The sequence below is a fragment of the Euprymna scolopes genome, chromosome 36 (genome assembly GCF_053919585.1).
Source record: "Euprymna scolopes isolate OS-2025 chromosome 36, ASM5391958v1, whole genome shotgun sequence".
In the NCBI taxonomy this organism is placed as follows: Eukaryota; Metazoa; Mollusca; class Cephalopoda; order Sepiida; family Sepiolidae; genus Euprymna; species Euprymna scolopes.
This window is the reverse complement of record NC_136517.1, coordinates 52,076,110-52,098,382: the sequence shown is the minus strand read 5'-3', so window position 1 is coordinate 52,098,382 and position 22,273 is coordinate 52,076,110. Positions and strand designations below refer to the sequence as shown.

At 35.6% G+C, this 22,273-nt stretch overlaps 1 protein-coding gene across 4 annotated transcripts in view; it reads left to right on the top strand.

Moving 5' to 3' along the window:
* Positions 1-22,273, top strand: part of LOC145260476 (phosphonopyruvate decarboxylase-like) — a 187,750-nt gene that overhangs the window by 153,805 nt on the left and 11,672 nt on the right. For all 4 annotated transcript variants that reach the window (XM_080118580.1, XM_080118581.1, XM_080118579.1 and 1 more), the window contains 3 exons: positions 2,026-2,081; positions 9,724-9,830; positions 18,682-18,792. In XM_080118580.1, the coding sequence (XP_079974706.1) occupies positions 2,026-2,081; positions 9,724-9,830; positions 18,682-18,792 (274 nt within the window). The remainder of the gene's footprint in view (positions 1-2,025; positions 2,082-9,723; positions 9,831-18,681; positions 18,793-22,273) is intronic.

Sequence of the window (22,273 nt, the reverse complement as noted above, 5' to 3'; positions counted from 1 at the left end):
TTAGAAAAATTCATTATATTCTCTGACTCCTTATCCGTTTTAACAGCTATAAAAAAATAGAAAACAGGATCCCTAGCCACATGGGAATCAGGGGCAATAAAAGAGCCGATGCTATGGCTAAGGAGGCAATGAAGTTGAACCTTGATGGGTACAGAATCCCATACACGGATATTAGACCCCTGATCAACAGCCATATACTTGGGCAAAGTCAATGGAATAAAAATACAAATAACAAATAATACAATATAAAACCCACACTTGGAAAGTGGAGGTGGGATTATCAAAAAACAAACAGAAAACAAAATTTCATTTTAACAAGACTTAGAATAGGTCGCACACACCTCACACATTCTTACCTCCTAAAAGGAGAAACTCAACCCCAATGCATTCCCTGTCAAGCACCACTTACTGTAAAACATCTACTAACTGAATGCACAGATCTTTCACAAATTAGGAAAAAAACACTACAAAGAAATAGATCTTCAAAAAATCTTCAAAGAGAACAACACCGGAAAAATCTTATCTTACATTAAATAAATCGGACTCTTCCAAAAAATATAACCCCAAAAAACTTATATTCTGCAAAAACAAAAACAATCTGCCTTTTCCCACTTTTCCATCCTCCTATTTTCGCTTTCTCTTTCTATCTCCCCCATTTTCTGACTCGTTTTCCAACCCAAAATGTATCAATCAATAATACTGTAACCATTTTCCCCCTCCCATTGCAAAACCCAACCATGTTCTGCAAAACAGAACAAAAATGATAAAATCCACTATAAAACAACCAAACCAAAAGCTACAAAGTAATGATTGAAAATACAAAGAGCTTGAAGAATAAAAATCTCCTATAAAATAACTGGATTCGCCATTAAATATCCCAGAAAGGATTGATATGCTGTAAAACCAAAAACAACCAACCGACACACATCTTGAAAAACCATTCTTTTATTTAAAAACATGTAAAAATCTCAGTTTCTTTTTTGATTTAATTGGTTTTACATGCATAGGTATTTGATAAGGATGTTTGCAATGTGACCCCCCCCCCCAAAAAAAAACAGAAGGGTGAAAGAAAATATGGATAAAAGCAAATAATTGAAAACAATATATGCAATAGCTTTCTTTAAAAACGTATCAACTAAAATGTTTTGTACAGTAGAACTCCGAGATATGGTGGCCCTAGGATACGTTTTTTTCAGGTTATGATGTAGAATACGATGTTTTTTCGTCCCCTGGTTACGGTATTTCCTCCGCCTTATGGTGTTATTTATGTTATTTGATTATATACATGTGTATTATATACTGTACTGTATTTTGTTACTAATTTTTAATGCCCTATCCCGGGGTTCTACTGCAGTTGGCCACAACATATAAGGATCGTTCCAAAGATAAAGCTTTCTAATTTAAAATACTAAAACGTTTAAGAGCTACGAAGATGTGAGTGGTATCATAAAAACGAGCCTCTTTTTGTGCTCCAAAATTTATTTTTCTACATAGTCAATGCTCTTTGTCAACCTCTTTTGATACCGTGGTCATAAAAGTTTGAAGCACTCTGTCATTCACATCTGTCACCATTCTGAAATCGACGAACCCGTCTCTTAAATGTGCTGACATCAGCTGCGTCGGCTTTAAAAACATTCAATGTTCATCAATTCTCTATTTTTTTATGGAGAAATTCAGTGACACATCTTTGCTTCTGATGCACGTCCCTGACAGAGGTTGATTTCTTAGAGTCTCACACCGTCAATATATGCAACAGAGAGATAAAACTTTCAGGTCATGAATGCATAAGTTCAGTCATCATAACTATGCAGGTTGCAATCCCCTCTCATACATTTAGTCGAAATAAAAAAAAAATAGAAGACATTACTTTTGAAATGTCCCTCGGATATAAAATTGGCTATTTATACCCACTGTCCTGCAATGGAGGATCAAGAGAGGTTGTTTGCATAGGTTTACATATATTAAGCATGTAATAATGAAAATATTTAAACTCTTTTTTTGCTTTTTTTTTTTTTTTTTTTTAAGCCGCCATGGGTATTCCCTTCCAACCTTTGCCGGATTACCAGGAAGGAGCTGAACAGGTAAGGTGACACTAAAAAGCACTTTAATTTCAATTTTGATATAATTGTTAAGGTGAAATATCTCTCCTTTTGCTAAAGAGTTGCTTTGCTTTGAATCGTAAATGTTTCTAATTCCATAGAGAAATCAATGAGACCCCTTTTAATGAGTACCGTAATGAACATGAACAAATCTTAATTCCAACGTTTTCTTTCAGTTGGTAAAAATTTAAAAAAAAAAGGGGGGCCTTCTGACAACTTAGTCAAAATCGTGTCTGGTGCAGTTTCTATTAGTTTCCATGAAAGAGCTGGCGTGAAAAAGGGGTCATACACCACATTTTAGTTGTCATACATGATGTTAAAGATGAGTATGATCTTGCCACGTAAACATCTGTGCTCCAGCAAGAATAGGTTGAGGACCTCTAGTCATTGTTCATAGTGTAATAATACATGGTTCACCCCACTTGACAACGATTGCCAACTTCAATGTTGGGTGCCATGAATTTTTTATCTTTCGTCTCCTCTTCTGTCCATGTTGGCATATCTCACACTGGTGCCTGTAGGGACGGCATGCATGAGTTCACAGTATGAAAAAAATTAACCAAAACGCAAACTCTGATGCATTTTGTAAATATCAGTTACACTCTGGGTGTGTGTATGACACCATCATGAGAAACTATTATCTAATCGCTAGCATCCATATCTTAGTTTTTCTATTGAAGCTGTCTTCATCAGTTGTTGTCAACTCCTCTCGATCTCTCAAAGCTCTTCCGACCTGGTTCTAGTCACAATCTACCTTTGACTGTGTTCGGCTTTCAACTGAACTGTTTTAAACCGTCACAGACCCAAGACTGTCTGCAAACTGTTCCCAACAGTTGTAAGAACTCATTGCCAATCCTAAGAAAACTAATTATACCTCGGGTCCTTTTGTTTGTTATACCCTGACTAACATTCAGCTTACTTTGTCTACCTTGGTGAACAACTTCCTCTCATTTGTTCTGCTAATAAACCCATTTCCTCTTCTTTTGTTATATTTCTTTTTCTCTTTCTTTGCTACTTCCTAACACTTGCGGGTGGGGAGCATCGATAGTATCACAATAGGACTTTGTGTAGAGCTTGTGAACTATCTACATCATTAAATTTGATCCAGGTACTGAATATCCTGATCAGAATAAAGGAGTGAAGCAATTATGGAAAAAAAAAACGAACAAACAAAACAAAAAAAACAACAATATTCTCATAAAGAAATTAACGAAACTTCTCTTCAGCAGCACTGCAATGAACACCGACAATGTTCTTTCTCAGCTGTCAAAAATTCAACATTCTGTCTTCCCTAATTCGTCCTTCTTAAAGTAGTTATTCTCATATGCAAATGAATGCCACATATAAAATAAATATGACTACAAACACAAGTTCTTTTTTCCACTGAAAATCGAGTGCCCAATATATTGGTTGTAGTGTTATCATAGAACTACTTTCATACGCGTAACAAGTAAATCATGGTGTATGAATATTGATGTCAACCGCCTAATACATACGTATTCGACAACATGGCGTAGACCTCTACATACGTACATTCAATCTCTCTTCTTATGTAAATATGTCAATAAAATTCTATATTAAATAAAACCACAACTTGGTTATCAATTACTTATAACAACAAACTTAAACTAACGACATTGGTAACCCTTCATTTTCTTCTCCATTGTTACGGTAGGCAACATTTAATCTTCCTTTATATTTTAAACCACAAAGTTTAATGACATTGTATTTATTTATTTTCCTTTCCTTTTAATTAAGGGATTTTTAATATTACTTTAAATCATGTCGAATTTAATAAACATTATTTAATCTTTGTTTCTTTTTAAATATCATTGAATAGTATCTAAATAAAGCTGGTTAGTACTGACACCATGGATAATCAATCACGTGGTCTGTTTGATCACGTGATTGATTTAATATTTTTCAGCCCATCTTTACTCCAATAACTCGTTTATTATGGCGAAAGAAAAATGATAATTTCATCTTTGTCGTAAATGTTCTAGTGGAAAATTTGTGGTTTCAATTAAGATCATGCTGAGAATTTTCTAAGCTCAGAATCTCAGTTCTGTAAGAATTTACCAAAATTGTCTAATAACGTGACCACATATTTTGGTGCATCTTGTGTGTTCTGTTATCGTAGGTAATACACATGCATGCAGGAAGAAATAGCAAAGAACGATAGTACAAACATTTTGAAGCATATTTTGGTGTTCATATGAATGTCAGATGGTACAAGTAATAGATGCTTGGCCAAAAAAAGAGGTGGAGCTCAAAGAACTGAAAATGTCTCTAGCCGGAATCTAACCACTCAAGACATTTCATTTTGTTTGAAAAATAAGTACTTGTTGAATGGGAAAATCAGGCTGGGACTTGTGAGAAAGGCAATGTACAGAGATTTTTTGCACATAAGCTACCATAAATATAGTGTCTGGATGGTATCTTCGGTGGATGTCTCCAATGGTCAACTTGTGAGTGGTTGAATATTGATCATTAACAAAAGCCCAGAATGAGTCGGGGGTATAAAGATTCCATGAGATAGTAAAGGGAGGCAGTCAGAGTTGGTCTTCTAGGGAGAGTTGGATGTTTGAGACATTCAGTTGACTTTCTTGAGAGATGATGCATGGTTAGGGTCGGTGTGCCTCTCTGGGTAGGTTGGGCCCTTTGGGTCTCTCAGCCAAAGGGCAATCTAAATGGAACATGCATTTCGATTTCGGACAAGCAAAAATCTCATTCTGCTAATTAGCCATTCAAACATAAGTGAATGAGTACCACTTATAATTTTCAAAGAAGCAAACATTATTATTAATTTATAAACTGGGTTTGTCGGTTTTTGTTTTGGAGAGAAAATTCAGTGCTGACTGGATCAAGCAACAACTTTGAACCAGACTATGAGTGGGACGATCATGGTCAGTGCAGTAAATACACAAGGGCATGTTTATAATAGTGAAGATTTGAATTATACGCATACATATCTAAACTTGTGTTTGCGAGCGTTCACTACACATACTGTGGTCATTTGCTCATTGTCTGCATCAGAATTTGGTGCGTGGTTTCAGCACAAGCTGTAGTGCCAATCATATGGTTTTGATCACCTTTGCAACAAAAGAATTTTTGTTAAAAAAACAAACGAACTATAAATCATGTTTAAATCCAGTAACAGTGTTTCATTTTGAGAGGTTACACTACGGTGGATTATAATAGTCTAGCTCATCATTCAAACTCCTCGCTTTAACATTCACGGGCAACATGAATTGGAACAAATGTAACGGAGCACTGTAGGCAGCTGTATGCAAATGACCAAACCGTGTGCAAGATAATGTCATGACAAGCAAAAATATTATAAAAAGAAGAACGTGTGCACAGACCGATGATCACGTTAGGCATGGGTGAAATTAGACGCGGTCGGAGAAGGAGGAATAAAGGTTTTTTGTTGAAACCTGAAACAACAAATTGAAGTTCCTTTCTCTTACGTTTCTTATGTTCCTCATGATGGAATCTACAACATGTTGGGTCCCTACATGTTAACAGGTATAACCATGAGTAACGTTACACAAATACATAGAAGACTTTGCCAAGACTGTTGCAAAGAAGGTAGGCAGCCTCTACTACACTAGAAAAATGATCGTACGTGATAGTATCGTATATCTCTACAAAGCCACCATTTTCCCATGCATGGAATATTGTTGCCACATACGGGCCAGAGCATTAACTGCTAACTTCTCTTTATCGGACCAAATCCAAAAAAGGAATCTTCAGTCTAACAGATCCCGCGTTCATATGATTTGAATTCTTCAGATTACTATTCCCATCTTGAATGTCATTTTCAAAACATTTCAGTTGATGTAACTTCCGACCTACTTCAGGTTTATTTTGTCGAACTTGAGAATCTGTAGCACAGTGGTCAGAATACATCGAAAAATTTAGTTGTAAAAATGACCTTCTTTTGAAGGTTGAAGGTCTTAGTGTAGCCGACTGAAAATACAACTGCGAATTACTTAGAACTTCTATCCCATCATAGCTAATGGGATGAGAGCATGCTACCCCCGTGAATTAAATAAAGATACATCTGAAGAAGGTCGGAGGTTGCATTGACTGAAATGTGAAAATGACACTAAGATGAGAACAGTAGTCCAAATAATCAATCCTCATCTAAAAAATTTAGATATGTAAGACTCCAGTCTCCATCCCATCATTGTAGGGTTGCATCTCTGTTCTTGTTTCACGAGTACTTTAATGGAATGTGCCCCAACAACCTCGTAACATTGGTTCCCCTTCGGCATAAACATCCTCAACTAACTCGACAAGCAGCAAACCTCATGCTTTCACTACTAGACTTTGGAATTTCCTCTTGAACTGTATTAACATGCAGAAGTTTAAATGTGATATGAAAGAAATCTCGCTGCTCAACTCCCTACTTAGAGTGTCTCTGTAGGTACAATCCCTAATTCACAATAACCCTTTAAAATAAGGTATGTCTCTTTACTGACCAACCGACTCGCAAATCAGGACAAACATCATTTCTTCTAACCAAACACAAACAGTCCATCAGCTTAAGGTCTACCACTTGTAGCATAAACCAAGTTAGGACGGGGGTTACAAATACCATAGAATTGAAGTTTATCGGTTGACTCACCTGAGTGCCCGGCGTTTCTCGATATTGCCCGGGTGTTTGAGGTGTGTGTTGAGCAAAAAGAAAAAAAATAGGGGTAATAAGTAGGCAGTCCCGAAAACTTACCACGAAGGAGGAAAAGAATGTGAAAAAAAAACCCTGATGTGTTTGCCGTTGTGTTCATCGCCAAACCGGAAGTGACGTAGGTTTAAATTAAGGCTAGTCAATCGAAAAGAGGGGATGAGTTTCGAAAATATCGCCAAAAAAAAGTGACCCCCCCTGTAGAAAAGTGCCCAGTTGAGGGTGAAGGAATTAATTTTTTTTAGCCAATTTTTCGATATTTGTTGTCTGAAGGGTCGAGCTTCAAAATGATACTGATCTCGTGAAAACGTCGCCTCTATCGAAAGTTTTAGGCAGACATGCAAACATACATACATACATACATTTAAACAGACCGGTGAGATTTATATTATAGATAACAAGAATAGCAAAATCGATTATCTTGAATTATGGTTATTTTTTTTTTTTTTTTTAAAGGTTAAGAGCCATTAGAGGATTTCCACCTTTTAGAAATATACTTTACAAATCTGACACAGATATTAACTCAGTAGCCCAAATCAAAAGAATGAGTAAGGGATTTAAATTTAATTCTGCCAAAAAATAGTACGGAAATATTTTGAAAAAAGAAAAAGTGGGATCAACAAACACTAGAAGTTACTTGACGATAATGTGGATCAAAACTTGCTTTTCTATAACCCCAATATTAACCCTAAGTCCGAAGTACCAGTCGAGAATACTGTAAAGTAGTGATTAACATGTACGGACCCAACACGTTGTAGTCTCCATTGCAAGGAACATAAGAAGAGAAGAAGAAAGAAATTCAAATCATTGTTTCAGGGTTTTTTTTTGTGTGTCGTTTTACTCACATTCACCCCTAACAAGGCATATCACCACTTGGACGTAAGGGGCTACTATTTGAGACAATGCCTAGGAAAGATTAACAAGATGTTGGTTTTCATTATATTGACACTTTTGCATATCAGACCAGTCAGGGAAGTAGGTAGCAGGAAGGGAATTCCAAAGTCTAGCAGTTCGATGAAAAAAATAAAGTAGAAAGCTTTCTTTTTATATTTATTTATTTGCAGACTGTTATTCTCATCTTCATAATTATTGTTTCGCAACGTTTCGGCCAACTATTTTTCTGGCCTTCATCAAGTTGTTAACCACAAGGGGATAGGAATGCTGTCTCTTGACTGTATCTTCAGCTATTACTGCCTTCTATAGTTGTTGTCGTCTCACTAGGTTTTGGCCAACTAATATGAGACTCAGCATTCCTATCCCATCATGGTTAACAACTTGATGGAAACCAAAGGAATAGTTGGCTGAAACGTTGCGAAACAATAATTATGAAGATGCGTACAAAATTACTCATATCAAAGGATTCCAATAAAAAAATAATAGAAAGCTTTTTGGCATTTAGGCACCTCAACAGTGAAGGGGTGAGATTTTGTTGCTAAGCGGGTTTGTTGGGGATATGTACGTCGAGGGGTAACAGGTTCACAAATAATAGAAAGCTTTTTGGCATTTAGGCACCTCAACAGTGAAGGGGTGAGATTTTGTTGCTAAGCGGGTTTGTTGGGGATATGTACATCGAGGGGTAACAGGAGCACATTCTAATAAAATATTTGTAAACCAGGCACAGAGATGCAACATTGCAACAAGATCGTCTCTAACGTGATTCTCAGTTCGCGCACCCCTTCTTTTTATAATCTTTTTCCTTTTTTTCTTGCCATGACGTCATCTCGCACACGGCTTGGTCATTTGCATACTGCTACCATACGCACGTCCGTGCTCTGTTATAATACAAGGATCCAAGTCCAGATAAATTTTGGCAGGCAAAGACAGACATAGAGTTAGACCCTTAATTAGACTTTGTCTCATGTGACAGATGTGGTAGTAAAGATCTTATGCCTAAAGGTTATCAAATGAATTTTCTGAAAATATTAAGCTCTCTCAAGATGGTTCATCTAATATACATGCATGCACATAGACAGACGCTATCCATGTAGATGACGTGTGACCCAATGAGTCACAGGTCATCTATTATCTTAAATAATCATATAATATTTTTGTTACTTAGCATTCATCTATAATATTAATCTCACCTGTCTGTTTAAATGCATGTATGTGTGTATGTATGTATGTCTGGCTAAAACTTTCGACAGAGGCAAAGGATTTTTACGAGATCAGTATCATTTTGAAGCTTGGCGTTTTGGATGACAAATATCGAAAAATTGGGCAAAAACATTAATTCCTTCACCCTCAACTTGGCGGTTTTCTTCAAGGAGGGGTTGGTTTTTTTGCAAGTCATCGTATCGGTTGGATTGACTTTGCCTAATTTTAGTGTTCCGAACTTCCGGTCGTGACATGAAGTAGCAGTAAGATGTCAAATTTTCTTTCACTTCTTTTACGCCTTTGCGTTACAGGTTCAAGCCTGCTTGTCTACTACCACTTTTTTTAGTGTTTTTTTTTTTTTTTTTTTTTTTTTTTGCTCAACACACACCTCCAAACCCCCGGGCAACGCTGGGCACCCAGGCTAGTCTAATACACATACATGCACATGCACAAACACTATCCACATAGATGACTTGCGACCCAATGAGTCACAGGTCATCTATATTCTCTTTAATAACAATATAATCTTTCTGTTACTTAGCATTTATAACATTATAAAGGATCTGTTCCCAATTTCTTTTTATCTCATTTTGTTAGATGACACCATCACTTTTGATGTCATCGCTTGGTGACATCATCCAGTGTGCATGAGTAAACAAGATAAAGAAGATTTGTAGAGTTTTAATTGTATAGCAATAAATTCTTTAAAATGGCGTTAGATATAGCAGAATTATCTCCCTTTTTGGGCTCAGTTAAACCATTGTGTCTTGCTATAAATTTTGGTGATGACGTACTTATCATAAAAAAAAAATGTATTAATGTTTTTTCTTTTATTTAAAGGCTTTGAAAACAGCTCGCCATTACATGGAAAGTTCAAAGGGTCCATATTGTCTCTTGGTCAAGCGGCAGACCTTTTTGCCGTATAGAATGAAGAAAAAAGAACCAGAGTAAGTCTTTGACTAATGGGAATGTAATATTCTTTACATTGTGATTTGTACTAATTAAGTTATGTGTTTTCTTACTTGGGCTCCTACAGAGGTCGCCTTACACAGGTAGACACTAACACAACTTGAGTAGGTTATATTCACACCAGTTAAGGATACGCCTGACAGAGTCTTTACTATTTTTGAGTAAGAACTGACCTTGCATCTTTCAGGCTGAGATATAATTCTAGGTAATTGTAGCAGGTCCATTCAACCGGGTTGTTTCCTCTCATCTTTTGGTTAGAGTAAATAAATTTAATGTTTACTGACTGAGGTGCCACTTCCAGGGAATGCCGACAGGACTACCTAGGTAATTTTTAAAAGTTCCTTCTTTATGAGCACTTGCTTGATGCTCCTCCACTTCTGATCTTGTGTCACACCATACTGCCGTGGAAAAGAAGTAAATACCTACACAAATATTACAAAAGTAAATAGACACCTCACCCAAAAAAATTCATACATGTTTAAAGTTCCTGCTACCTTTGTTTACTGCTGACACTTGGAGCCATACCAAGTGGCAGTAAATGTTTGAAGCATCGATATTTTATACAAATCAAATATTTTTTTGTGTTTCAGATATCAATATATATCTATCATAGCTTACCTTTAAAAGTATAACTTGGGCCAAAGAAATATTAGAATTTTCAAGGTTTCCGAGGAGCCATCTGAAGATGGACATAATGGATGACAACTTGCTGAAAACTTCAGGATTCCACTTTGCACTGTTACACAAGAGATTGACTGATTCATCAAAAATGAAAAAGAAATAAATACCATTTTTCCTACGTTGATCAAGAGCCTCTGACAAATATCTTCGATATTAAAATAATAAAAGTGTACATTTAATAATATTATGTATCAACACATGCTCAGTGACCAGTCAAACATAATATTTGAATGTATGTCACTTCGACAGAATATTTGAACACATGCCACTCCAACAGAATATTTGAATGTATGCCACTCCAACAGAATATTTGAATGTATGCCACTCCGAAAGATTATTTGAATGCATGCCACTCCGACAGAATATTTGAATGTATGCCACTCTGCCAGAATATTTGAACGTATGCCACTCCGACAATATTTGAACATATGCCACTCCAGCAGAATATTTGAACGTATGCCACTCCGACAATATTTGAACATATGTCACTCCGACAGAATATTTGAACGTATGCCACTCCGACAGAATATTTAAACGTATGCCACTCTGACAGAATATTTGAACATATGCCACTCCGACAGAATATTTGAACATATGCCACTCCGACAGAATATTTGAACGTATGCTACCCCGACAGAATATTTGAATGTATGCTACCCCGACAGAATATTTGAATGTATGCCACCCCGACAGAATATTTGAATGTATGACACTCCGATAGAATATTTGAACATATGCCACTGATTGTCACAGCTGGTGAATTTCAAAAATGCAATCTGGACATGAGGACAATTTAGAAGAATGACATGCAATAAAATTCTGTTTTAAACTTGAAAAAAATAGCACAGAAATGTATGGAATGCTTCAAACTGCTTTTGAACCATCTTGCATGAATCAAGCATCAGTTTTTGAATGGCATAAGAGATTCAAAGAAGGCAAAGAGTCTGTAAGGGATGATGAGAGGTGTGGGAGGAGTAAGGAAGTCAGAACACTAGAGTCGATTGGCCAAATGAAGAATTTCATGGATAAGGACTGTCGTGTGTCTATAGAGACAATAAATGCACAGTTTGATGTCAGTGTGGGAACTGTACACACAATTATTTGCGAGGAACTGAAAATGTGGAAGATTTGTGCAAAATTTGCTTTATCCTTGTCGCAGACTATTTGACTAAAATGGGCATCAAGACAGTTCCTCACCCTCCCTATAGTCCAGACCTTGCTCCCTGTGACTTTTGGTTATTCCCTAAACTCAAGAAAAACTGTCATTATGAGACAATTGAGGAAATGAAAGAGACTGTGATGAGGGTCATTGACACGCTCACACAAGAGGACTTCCATGGGGCCTTCCAAAAGTTGTTGGAACAATACAACAAGTGCATTGCAGCCGAAGGGGATTACTTCGAAGGGAACTAGAGTTTTATATGTGTACTATCAATAGGAGTGCCCCAACGAAAATAGTCTGGAAACTTATTGAAAACACCTTGTATATTCTTAAACCAGATTTTTCATCACAAATTTACTTCAGACACTGTTGAAATATTGATATGGTTTCTATGCTACTATTTATGACTGTCTGTTAGTGACAAACTACCATAGATTATCAACTTTATCGGTTTTTAAAAAAATTTCTTTTACTCTTGTTCATCCCAGACAAAGCATATTGCCACTTACACACAATAGGCTACTATTTCGGACGATATCTACAGGGGACTATGTAAGAAGATTAGTAAGATGTCTGTTTATACTATATTTAAACTTCTGCATGTTAGTACAAACAGGGAAGCAGAGAGCAGGGTGCAAGTCTAATGTCTAGCAGTCCGTTGAAGGGGTGAGATTTTGCTGCTAAACAGGTTTGTCAGGGGTATGTGTGTCAAGGGAGTACAAGTATGATGAGTTCATCAAAGCACATTCCATTAAAATACTTGTAAAACAGGCACAGGGATGCAACACTGTGGCGATGCGACAGGGGTTGGAGCTTAGTTGATAGTGTGGTACCTGTTAGATTGGAGACTCATTTTTGGAAAGAGGGAAAGGCTAGTGGTAGATGCACCAACCCAGATGTGGCATAATTGGATGGTGGCTTTGTAAAAATACAGGATACTCTCAGGTGTGAGTAATTTTTTTAGCATGGTAGAAGAAACTCACCTTTTTGCAGCAGTCTTTGCAATGTCCTCAATGTATTTTTTTCAGTTCATGTTGCTTGTGAAGTTTGAAGGAAGAGCTCTCAGGTGTTATTAGTCATGGCTATCAATAGTTGAGAAGGCTTCTACATTCCAAGAATTCAAATAAGCTTTAAAAACAATAAAATAAGTTTTTGCCCTGATAATATATTGTAAATGTTAAAGGAAAGAAACTTCATCTTAGTGGCTTTAAATGCTACCATCCATTTACGGCCCCATTCCACTACGAACTGGAGGTTATTTTTTTAAGGATTCTGTCATTGTTTTAGATGTGTGTACATTTCATGTTAAGCTTTTTGTTCCTTAGAAACGCTGGGTGAATTTGAATCAAATAAAACATGTATTATATACGTTTGAAGCCAAAACAACGCATTATTACAAAATAAACAGACATTCATTTTGTTTGAAATTTATATTGAAATTTATAAATATATTTCGAAGTAAAACATCATCTTCAGTATATCTTTTTTTTTTTTTTTTTTTTTTTGCCATGTTGGTGTTGGAGCGGATAATCAGCAAGTAGAAGTCCGTTTGTTGTTTTTTACGGTAGTTTTTAAATCTCGCAACGGTGCGTTTGGTCACACGGGATTCACGTTATGATTTTTGTTCCTTAGAAGCTCTGGTTGAGTTTGAATAAAATGAAATACGTATTATATATGTTTGAAGCCAAAACAACGCATTACTACAAAATAAACAGACACCCACCTTGCTCGAAATTCACATTGAAATTCATAAACATATTTCTGCTCCACAGCAACATGGCAAAAAAAAAGAAAAAAGAAAAAGACACACCGAAGATGAAGGCCTCCCTCGAAACACATTCATGAATCTCAATAAAAATCTCAAACAAAACAAATGTCCGTCTATCCTACAACAATGCGCCGCTTCGGCCTCAAACGTATATAAGGTGGATATCTGTTTATTTTGTAATAATGCGTTGTTTTGGCTTCAAACGTATATAATACATATTTTATTTTGATATTATATTGAGTTTGTCAAACTCAACCAGCGCTTCTAAGGAACAAAAATCTTAACGTGAATGGATCAGAGGGAATTGCAAATTGCATAGTTATGATGACTAAACTTATGCATTCATGATCTGAAAATATCATCTCACGGTTGCAGTTAGTGATGGTGCAAGACTCTAAGAGAGCAATCCTTGTCATGGACATGCGTCCGAAGCAAAGATGCATCATCGAATTCCTCCGCATAGAAAATATTCACTGGCACCTGTTGAACGTTTATAAAGCTGGTGCAGTTGATGTCAGCAGAGTTAGGAGATGGGTTCGTCGATTTCAGAGTGGCAACAGAGATGTGAGGGATAAAGTGTGCTCCAGATTTTTACCATTTGGACATCAAAAGGGGCTGGTAAAAGTGCGTTGAGAATGGTAGTGACTATGTAGAAAATAAATAAGTAAATTCTGGAGCACAAAAGGTCACTCGTTTTAATGGTGTTGCTCCCATGTTTGTAGCTCTTCTACGTTTTAGTTTTTCAGTTAAAAGAATAGGAGCGTTTAGTTTTCAAAGGAACAGTATATATTAAGTTAAATTATGACACCCTTCTTTGTTCTAATTCACTGAGCAATTGCTAGTTTTGCTAAATCCTGTTGAATCTGTCTGGGTTACAATGACCTTAATACAACAATGAGATCTCCTCACTTGAATTAAGTAATATGTGACCCGTAGGTCAACTATTGTCAATAACAACAGGAAAACCGTTTGTATTTGACATTTAATCTACACTTTACTGTGAAAACATTTCTAGCTGAATCTACCTTTCTTTCATGTGACATTTATTTATTTCGCTTTTTTTACAATGCCTCACGGATTATGAAGACAACCAATCTGTCTGTTCACCAATGAAAATGATAGTTTAAACTTAAACATGACAAATCTATGTAAAAAACAACAGATGGACAGGCTTTTATGTGTATATCTATAATATAAAGCTGAATGTGTGTGTGTGTCTGGTCACGAATAGGCTCCTATATGGTTGACTATTTTAAAAAAACTGATTACATATAATGATAGAAGATGTAACGAGACACAGGAATGGGTATGTTTGATCTGGCAGAACGGTGGTTCATTAAAATTAAGGGGTCTGCATTCGCGCCTGGTCCAAAAAGTATGGAAATAAATTTAAAAATTAAAGAAAACGTTTACAAGTGTTTTTAATATCGATGTACATAATAATACTTTGATAAGTATGTTTTAACTTAAATAGGGATGATATAATAAAATTGTGGGGTCTGCGTTCGCGCCTGGCCTCCATAGAATGGAAATAGGCACAAACTTTAATAAAGACTTTTCATATCTATCTGCGTAAGTATACTCTGATAATTATGTTTCAGTTTGAAGAAATATGGTATAATAAAATTATTGGGTGTTCGTTCGCGCCTGATCTCCATAGAATGGAAATATGTCACAAACTTTAACAAGGTTTTTTAATATAGATCCACAGAATATTGTGATAAGTATTTCAGTGTGAACAGGTATGGTATAATAAATTATGGGGTTTATCTATTTTATTTTTACTTTAATCGTATTTTGCTTTGGTTTTGATACCCCCAAATTCGAAGCTATCTCTTTACAACCCTTCCCTTTCATAACCTATCATACTTTCATAAATCAGAGTCCATTTTCTGTAGGCTGTTTTTGAACCCAGTCAATGACGGGTACTTTTGCTAGTATATACATATAAATGTATGTATGTATTTGTGTGTATGTATAAATGTGTGAATATATATGTATATGTCAGGTTATGTCATCTGCTACTGGTACCATGTAACCCAGTACTACCTGCCTCATGGTCGGGTTACCGGCGACTAAACTGGTTCCCCCACCAGACTTGTTTGGTGAGGAGGGCGACTAGTCTCCTTGAAGGATTAAAAACAAGACCTTCCAAAGGGTGAATGAACCCTTTTTCGGGGTCAATAGCCAACTAGCACCGTGTGTGTTTGTGTGTATGTATGTGTGTGTTGGGGTGGAGAAGGCTCCCATAAGCCGTGGTGAAGGCAACCTTTCTAGGAGAAGCAAATCTCTGATTTAAAAAACCATAAAGCAGGAGATCAGTACCCGCATTAAGCTGGTCTGCAGTTTAACTTGTTGCTGGCTATCTTGCTCTTGCTTGTTGCTGGCTATCTTGCTCTTGCTGGATTTTTTGAACAGAGAGAGAGAGACTTAGCTGTCGTACAAAGCTAAGACTCTGTATCATCATCTGTGTATAGATACTCCCTCAGGCATTTGTCTATAAGATGGTCCTATGGTGATGGAAAAGGTGTGACGTGTGGAAGCTTGAAATGCTGGAAGCATGTAATAATTGATCTCAATGACAGTCTTCAGTGTCATGCCTGCTTGAGCGTGTGAATTCACCGGTAGGACTAAAAAAAAAAAAGAGAAGTCCTTTTTGGGGCTCATGGACTTTAAGTGTCTGAGGGAGTGGCACTCGCCTGACAAGACATTACAATCATCGCATGTCGCATATATATGTATGTGTGTGTGTATATATATATATATATATATATATATATATATATATATATATATATATATATGTGTGTGTGATTTGTTTCACATAGGTATTAATATGTCACTACACATTCATGAGCATGTTTCGGTCATCCAGTTACAAGTAGCTAGAGACGTCTTCAGGCGATATTGCTGATACTAAAGTTTAGCATAAGCAATATCGCCTGAAGAGGTCTCTAGTTACTTGTAACTGGTTGACTGAAACATGCTCATAAATGTGTAGCGACATATTAATGCTTATGTAATACAAATAAAAAGTAAATCGTGCCGTACTTCAGTATTGATCATTTTTGCATTAACCTCAGTGAAACTTCATTGGTTGCTTTACCTCTGAAAAATATTAACTTGGAATTATATATCAAATGAAAGATGAGGAATAAAAGTTATATATAACTTTATTATGTCATCAGAACGATAAGGAAAAGTAAAAGGGGGGAAATTAAGAAAAAAAAAACTCTTTAAGCCATGGTATTTCAAAGCTAAATGCTTTTTTTTGTATCTATATTGCATTTTGTATAATCATGGTCCTTCATTTCTCATGGGGAGCTTTAGCAAAATCGTTTCTTTTTTTCTTAATATTCCCCTTTAATTTTTCATATCATTCTGATGATATAATAAAGTTTCATATAACTTTTACTACTCATTTTTTATTTAATATATTTTTTGCTCCTCTTAATAGTGTTAAGCTTTACATATCTTGATAATTTTTGCTTTCTTATTCTTTCAAAACATAATTGTGTGCATGTGTATATGTATGTATGTATGTATGTATATGTATATATATGTGTGTGTGTATGTATATATATATGTGTATGTAGATGTATGTATATATACACATATATATTATGTGTGTGTATGTATGTATATATATATGTGTATGTAGATGTATGTATATATACACATATATATTATGTGTGTGTGTATGTATATATATATATGTGTGTATGTGTGTATATATATATATATATATATATATATATATATATATATATATATATACACATACACATGAAAGATTGTAGGCTGCCAAAACAAATTTTTTACGGGGAGCTGGAAAATGGCAAGTGCCCTCAACACAAGCCTAGGAAAAAGTTCAGGGACTTTACAAAGAATAATTTGAAAGTCTTACAAATTGACATCGACACATGGGAAGAACTTATTCTGCAAAGGCCGAAGTGGCGAAAGCTTGTACGTGAAAGTTGTGATGCTCTAGAAAAAAGAAAGCAGGCACACAGCAATCTGAAGCGAGAGCTTCGCAAATGTTTAATTGACGGTCTTAACCATGAAATACAGAGCTGGAAATACAACACTTGTGAACGAGTGCTTTTGTCAAAAGCTGGCTACGTCAACCACCTTAAGTCGTTCAAAATTCCTGTTCAGGTCAACTGTGCACTTATTAGTTTCGAACCAAACGATCTGTTTAACATGCAGCAAAGTTTGCAAGTCTACTGTTGGTCTGAGAAGACATGTGATTGTTCATAGGGATACCCTTCAACCTTTAGAGGAAGTCAACTCGATGGAAATTGCTCAATTTGTATGTCACATCTGCTTCAAGATGTGCAAATCTGCGGCGGGAGTGCAGAGTCATCTGAGATGGTGTGGACGACAGGATTGGGAGAACTCAATGTGACAGCGATCGTCTGGAAAGATGCAGCAATCATCATATATATATATATATATATCAACTTAAAAAACTATTACACAATTCAGGAGATGGGTGTTTTTTATAAGTAAAAAGAAGTAGAGAGGAGATTTTGAAGTCGATTTTGTATGCTTTCCCAGCAGGAAAGGGTGATTTAGCTGCTTCTGCCCAGATGTGGCAACAGTACTCTATTTTAGGATGTATTTGACTCTTATACTTGTAAAGGATCGCATCAGGAGTGAGATACCTTCTGGAGTGGTAGAATGATCTAACCATTTTTCTGGTGACTTTGTTACATAATTTGATCAGGAGTGAACATCAGACCCAGAAGCTTGTCAAAATATGGTGCTTGACAAAATATGGTGCTTCCTGAAGATGAGAACCATTCAAAGTGGAAGATCAGAATGCTGGTGGTGAAAAGATAGAAGCTCGGTTTTGGATGCATTAAAATTAACCAGCCACCTTTTTTCCCATTGCACAATGTGCTCAAGATCTAATAGAGAGGCTGGCGTTGTAGCAAGGTAACACTATGAGATTTTACTATTTCTGTAAGAAATCAATATAAATTATCTTTGTTTCTTTTTTTGCTGAAAGCAAGAATGTTCGAAAATATGTTTTGTTTACAAATGGTATTTGAGTGACGTCAGATATGGTGTCATGCTAAACACGGTCCTTTCATCTGAAAACGTAACATTGTGGTGCGGATTTTACACTCTATAAAAGAAAAATGGCGAAACTGAAAAGAAAAAGATTTTATAAAGAAATTTAAATTATTTTATTTTTATTTTTTATTTTAAGGTTTTTGATGAGCAGAGAATCTGCAATGAAAGTGATTGTGGATAATATGAGTGCTAGAGATGCTGTGGTCAGTACAACTGGGATGCTGTCCAGAGAACTTTTTGAATACAGGTAAGGATTCAATCTTATTAAATTTCTTAGCAATTAGGGCTACTGGTACAGTTTGTGATCCATGCTAAAAACCGACTTAAAAAAAAAAAACGAACCAGTTTCACAATCAAAACAAAGTGACATTTCAAGCAAAAAAAGCAAAAAAACATTTACAATTTTGCGAAAAAACTATTTGGGATGAAGACACATTTCTCACCACAGTACCTGAGGATTGTGTGACTAATGCCCACAGTCCACTTGAAAATGTAGACCACCTAGTAGTATCAGTTGACATCACATTAAATCCCAACCCCAAAGTGAGGAGCCATTGCTCAAAGCAACAAGGTACTACAAAAGGGCTGACTGAGACGCCATTAGAGATGCCCCATGGACCGATATCTCTCTTCCTGCTGAACAGTGTGCCAATGAGACAACTGAATGGTGCAAAGCGGTCATTGAAGCACATGTTTCTACATGGAAGTATTATAGCAAGCCTCACTCGTCTCCATGGTGCCATTGCACAAGACGGCATGCATTCCGCCGGTTCATACATCATAAGTCAAATATAAATAGGCAAAAAATTATAGATGCTAGAAATCATCGTAAAAGAGAAATAGTGGCATGCTGAAATAATCGCCAGATAGAAACTCATGATTTCTGAAAAATTTATAATAGTGTATTGAATAAATGCTAATCAGTAATTCCTCCAGTAGTCAACCACCAGAAGATCGCATGCACGGCAACCAAGAAGATGGAACTGTTTGCTCAGTGATTCCCTTCCAGATCCACTTTAAAGCCAGCAAACAACTCCCTCCCAAATTTTCGTATGCGGACTGAAGCCACACTAGATGATGTAAAAATCACCCCTTCTCAGGTCTGTGATGTCATAAAAAACTTAGACACCTCCAAGGCATGTGGGCCTGATATCGTCCCTGCTATACTAATTAAGAAAAACTCTACAATAAATGTTTTGCTGAATCTTGCTTCCCTAATAGCTGGAAGATGACCTCTGTAGTACCAGTGTACAAGAATTCTGGTGAAAGAACAGACCCTCTCAATTATCGCTCTATCAGTCTCCTCCCCCTTTTCACTAAAATCTTTGAGACCTTAATTAATCAAGCACTAGTCCGTCACATTGCAAAAGCAAATCTCCTCTCTGACAAACAGTATGGATTTAGGCAATGTCGTTTTACTGCAGATATTTTAAGTCATCTCTGACTGCATATACAATGTACTGGATAAGGTGGGTGAAGCCAGGGCTGTAGCCCTTGATATATCTAAGACCTTTGACAAAGTCTGGTATGAAGGGCTGCTAATGAAAATTACATCATATGGTATAACTGGAAGAATACTAAATATAATTAAATTCTTCTTCGACAATAGGACCATCCAGGTTGTCATTGATGGAGGTACATTCAAGTAGCATAGCATTAATGCGGGAGTACCTCTGGGGTCAATCCTTGGACTACTGTTATTCTTGATATTCATAAATGACCTCCCTGATAATATTATGTTCGAGGTGAGTATATTTGCCGATGATACGACGCACTATAACATGCATGAGGGAAAAAGGATTTACATAAATCTAAGAGAATGGCAGAATAGTTAGAAAATGACAACGCCATGATGGAATGGGGCTGCAAATGAATGGTAACATTTAATCCTAGTAAGTTTAAGCTGCTATTCTTTAACAATTACAAGACGCCTCGCCAACCACCGATATTCAGGACAAATGACACCCTTCCTGAGAATTCTTCCTTTAAACTCCTCAGTCTAATATTCATAGGCAATATGAACTGGAACAAATACATTGAGGATATTGCGAAGGCTGCTGCAAAGAAGGTGGGTTGCCTCTATCGAGTTAGAAAACCTGAGAGTATCTTTTACCTCTACAAGGCAGCCATTTGCCCATGCATGGAATATTGTTGCCACATCTGGGCTGGTGCATCTACCATTAGCCTTTCCGTCTTGGATAGGATCCAAAAAAAGAGTTTTCAATCTAATGTGTCCTTCTTTATCAACCAAACCCTAACCCCTGTGCCATCGCTACAATGTTGCATCTCTGTGCCTGTTTTACAAATATTTTAATGGAATGTGCTCTGATGAACTCGCTGCACTTGTTCCCCTTGATGTACATATCCCCAACAAATCCGCTTAGCAACAAAATCTGACCCATTTACTGTTGAGGTCCCTAAATGCTAGAAAGTTTTCTATTGTAATAGTTTTTTTTCTCTCGAACAGCTAAACTTTGTAATTCCCTTCTTGCTATCTGGAAGTTTAAATGTAATGTAAACTAACATCTTATTAATTTTTCCGAGGCATAGTCTCAAATAGTAACCCCCTTACGTCCAAATGGCTTGTTAGGGGTGAACATAAAAAAAAAAGAAAGAAAGAAAAAAATTTAATGAAACAACTGTTTTATTTTTTATTTTTACAAGAAATTTTTTTTATCACAAGAAAATTAAAGTTTGTTTGATTATTATTATTATTATTAGTAGTAGTATTTATTGTGATTGGGGTTTTTTTTTTGTGCTCTGGTACAGGTTTTGAAACAAATTTAGGTTAGGGTTATGATAAGAAAAACAAACAGTTATTTAACCTTTTTTAGGGTTAAGGTGGAAAAATAAATTTTGGATGTTCGGGTGAGGGCTTCTGAGAATTTTTCATTTCATTTTCTTACTTGCATTTATGTTCTATAAAAACAAAAACAAAAAAAATCTGATTTTTAATAAAATATTTGTATCTTCAGTGTGGGTGTCATAGCCATTTTGTCTGATAAATTCAAAATGTCAAATCTTTTAAAGATGCTGCTAAGAGCTTTTGCAAAATCTCATTAGACTATCTCAATCATGCACCTAAAAAGTTCCAAATAAGGAGACGTTCTACATTTGACATCATGTGACAATAGATATTTTAATATGCAATATTCATTAAAAAGACAAGTCTAGTTTAAAAAGTAAGTAAATTTTTAATAAAATACTAGCAGGCCGCCCGGCGTTGCCAGGTCGTAAGATATGCTTAAATATGATATTTTAATTCATGCAGATTATTTATTATATTTATTATTACCATAGAAACAATTCTCTATTGATTATTATATTGAACCTATTATATAGCAGTGAAATCAAAACAAATTTACCAAAATGATCAAAGATGGTAAAATAAAAGTATATTATAAATATTAAAGAATTAATATTTATAAAGTTATCTCAGCCAGATGTAAAAGCTCGATAAAACCAAATAGGAGATAGAGCTTATAATACGAGCAAACAGTTAATAAAACATGTTAAAAAAACACTTTCAAACTCATTTCAAAGTGTTTTTTAACAGTTTTTATTAACTGTTTGCTCGTATGTATATAATATATATATATAATATATATATATATAATATATATATATATATATATATAAAATATATATATATATAAAATATATATATATATGATATATATATATAATATATATATATAATATATATATATATAAAATATATATATATA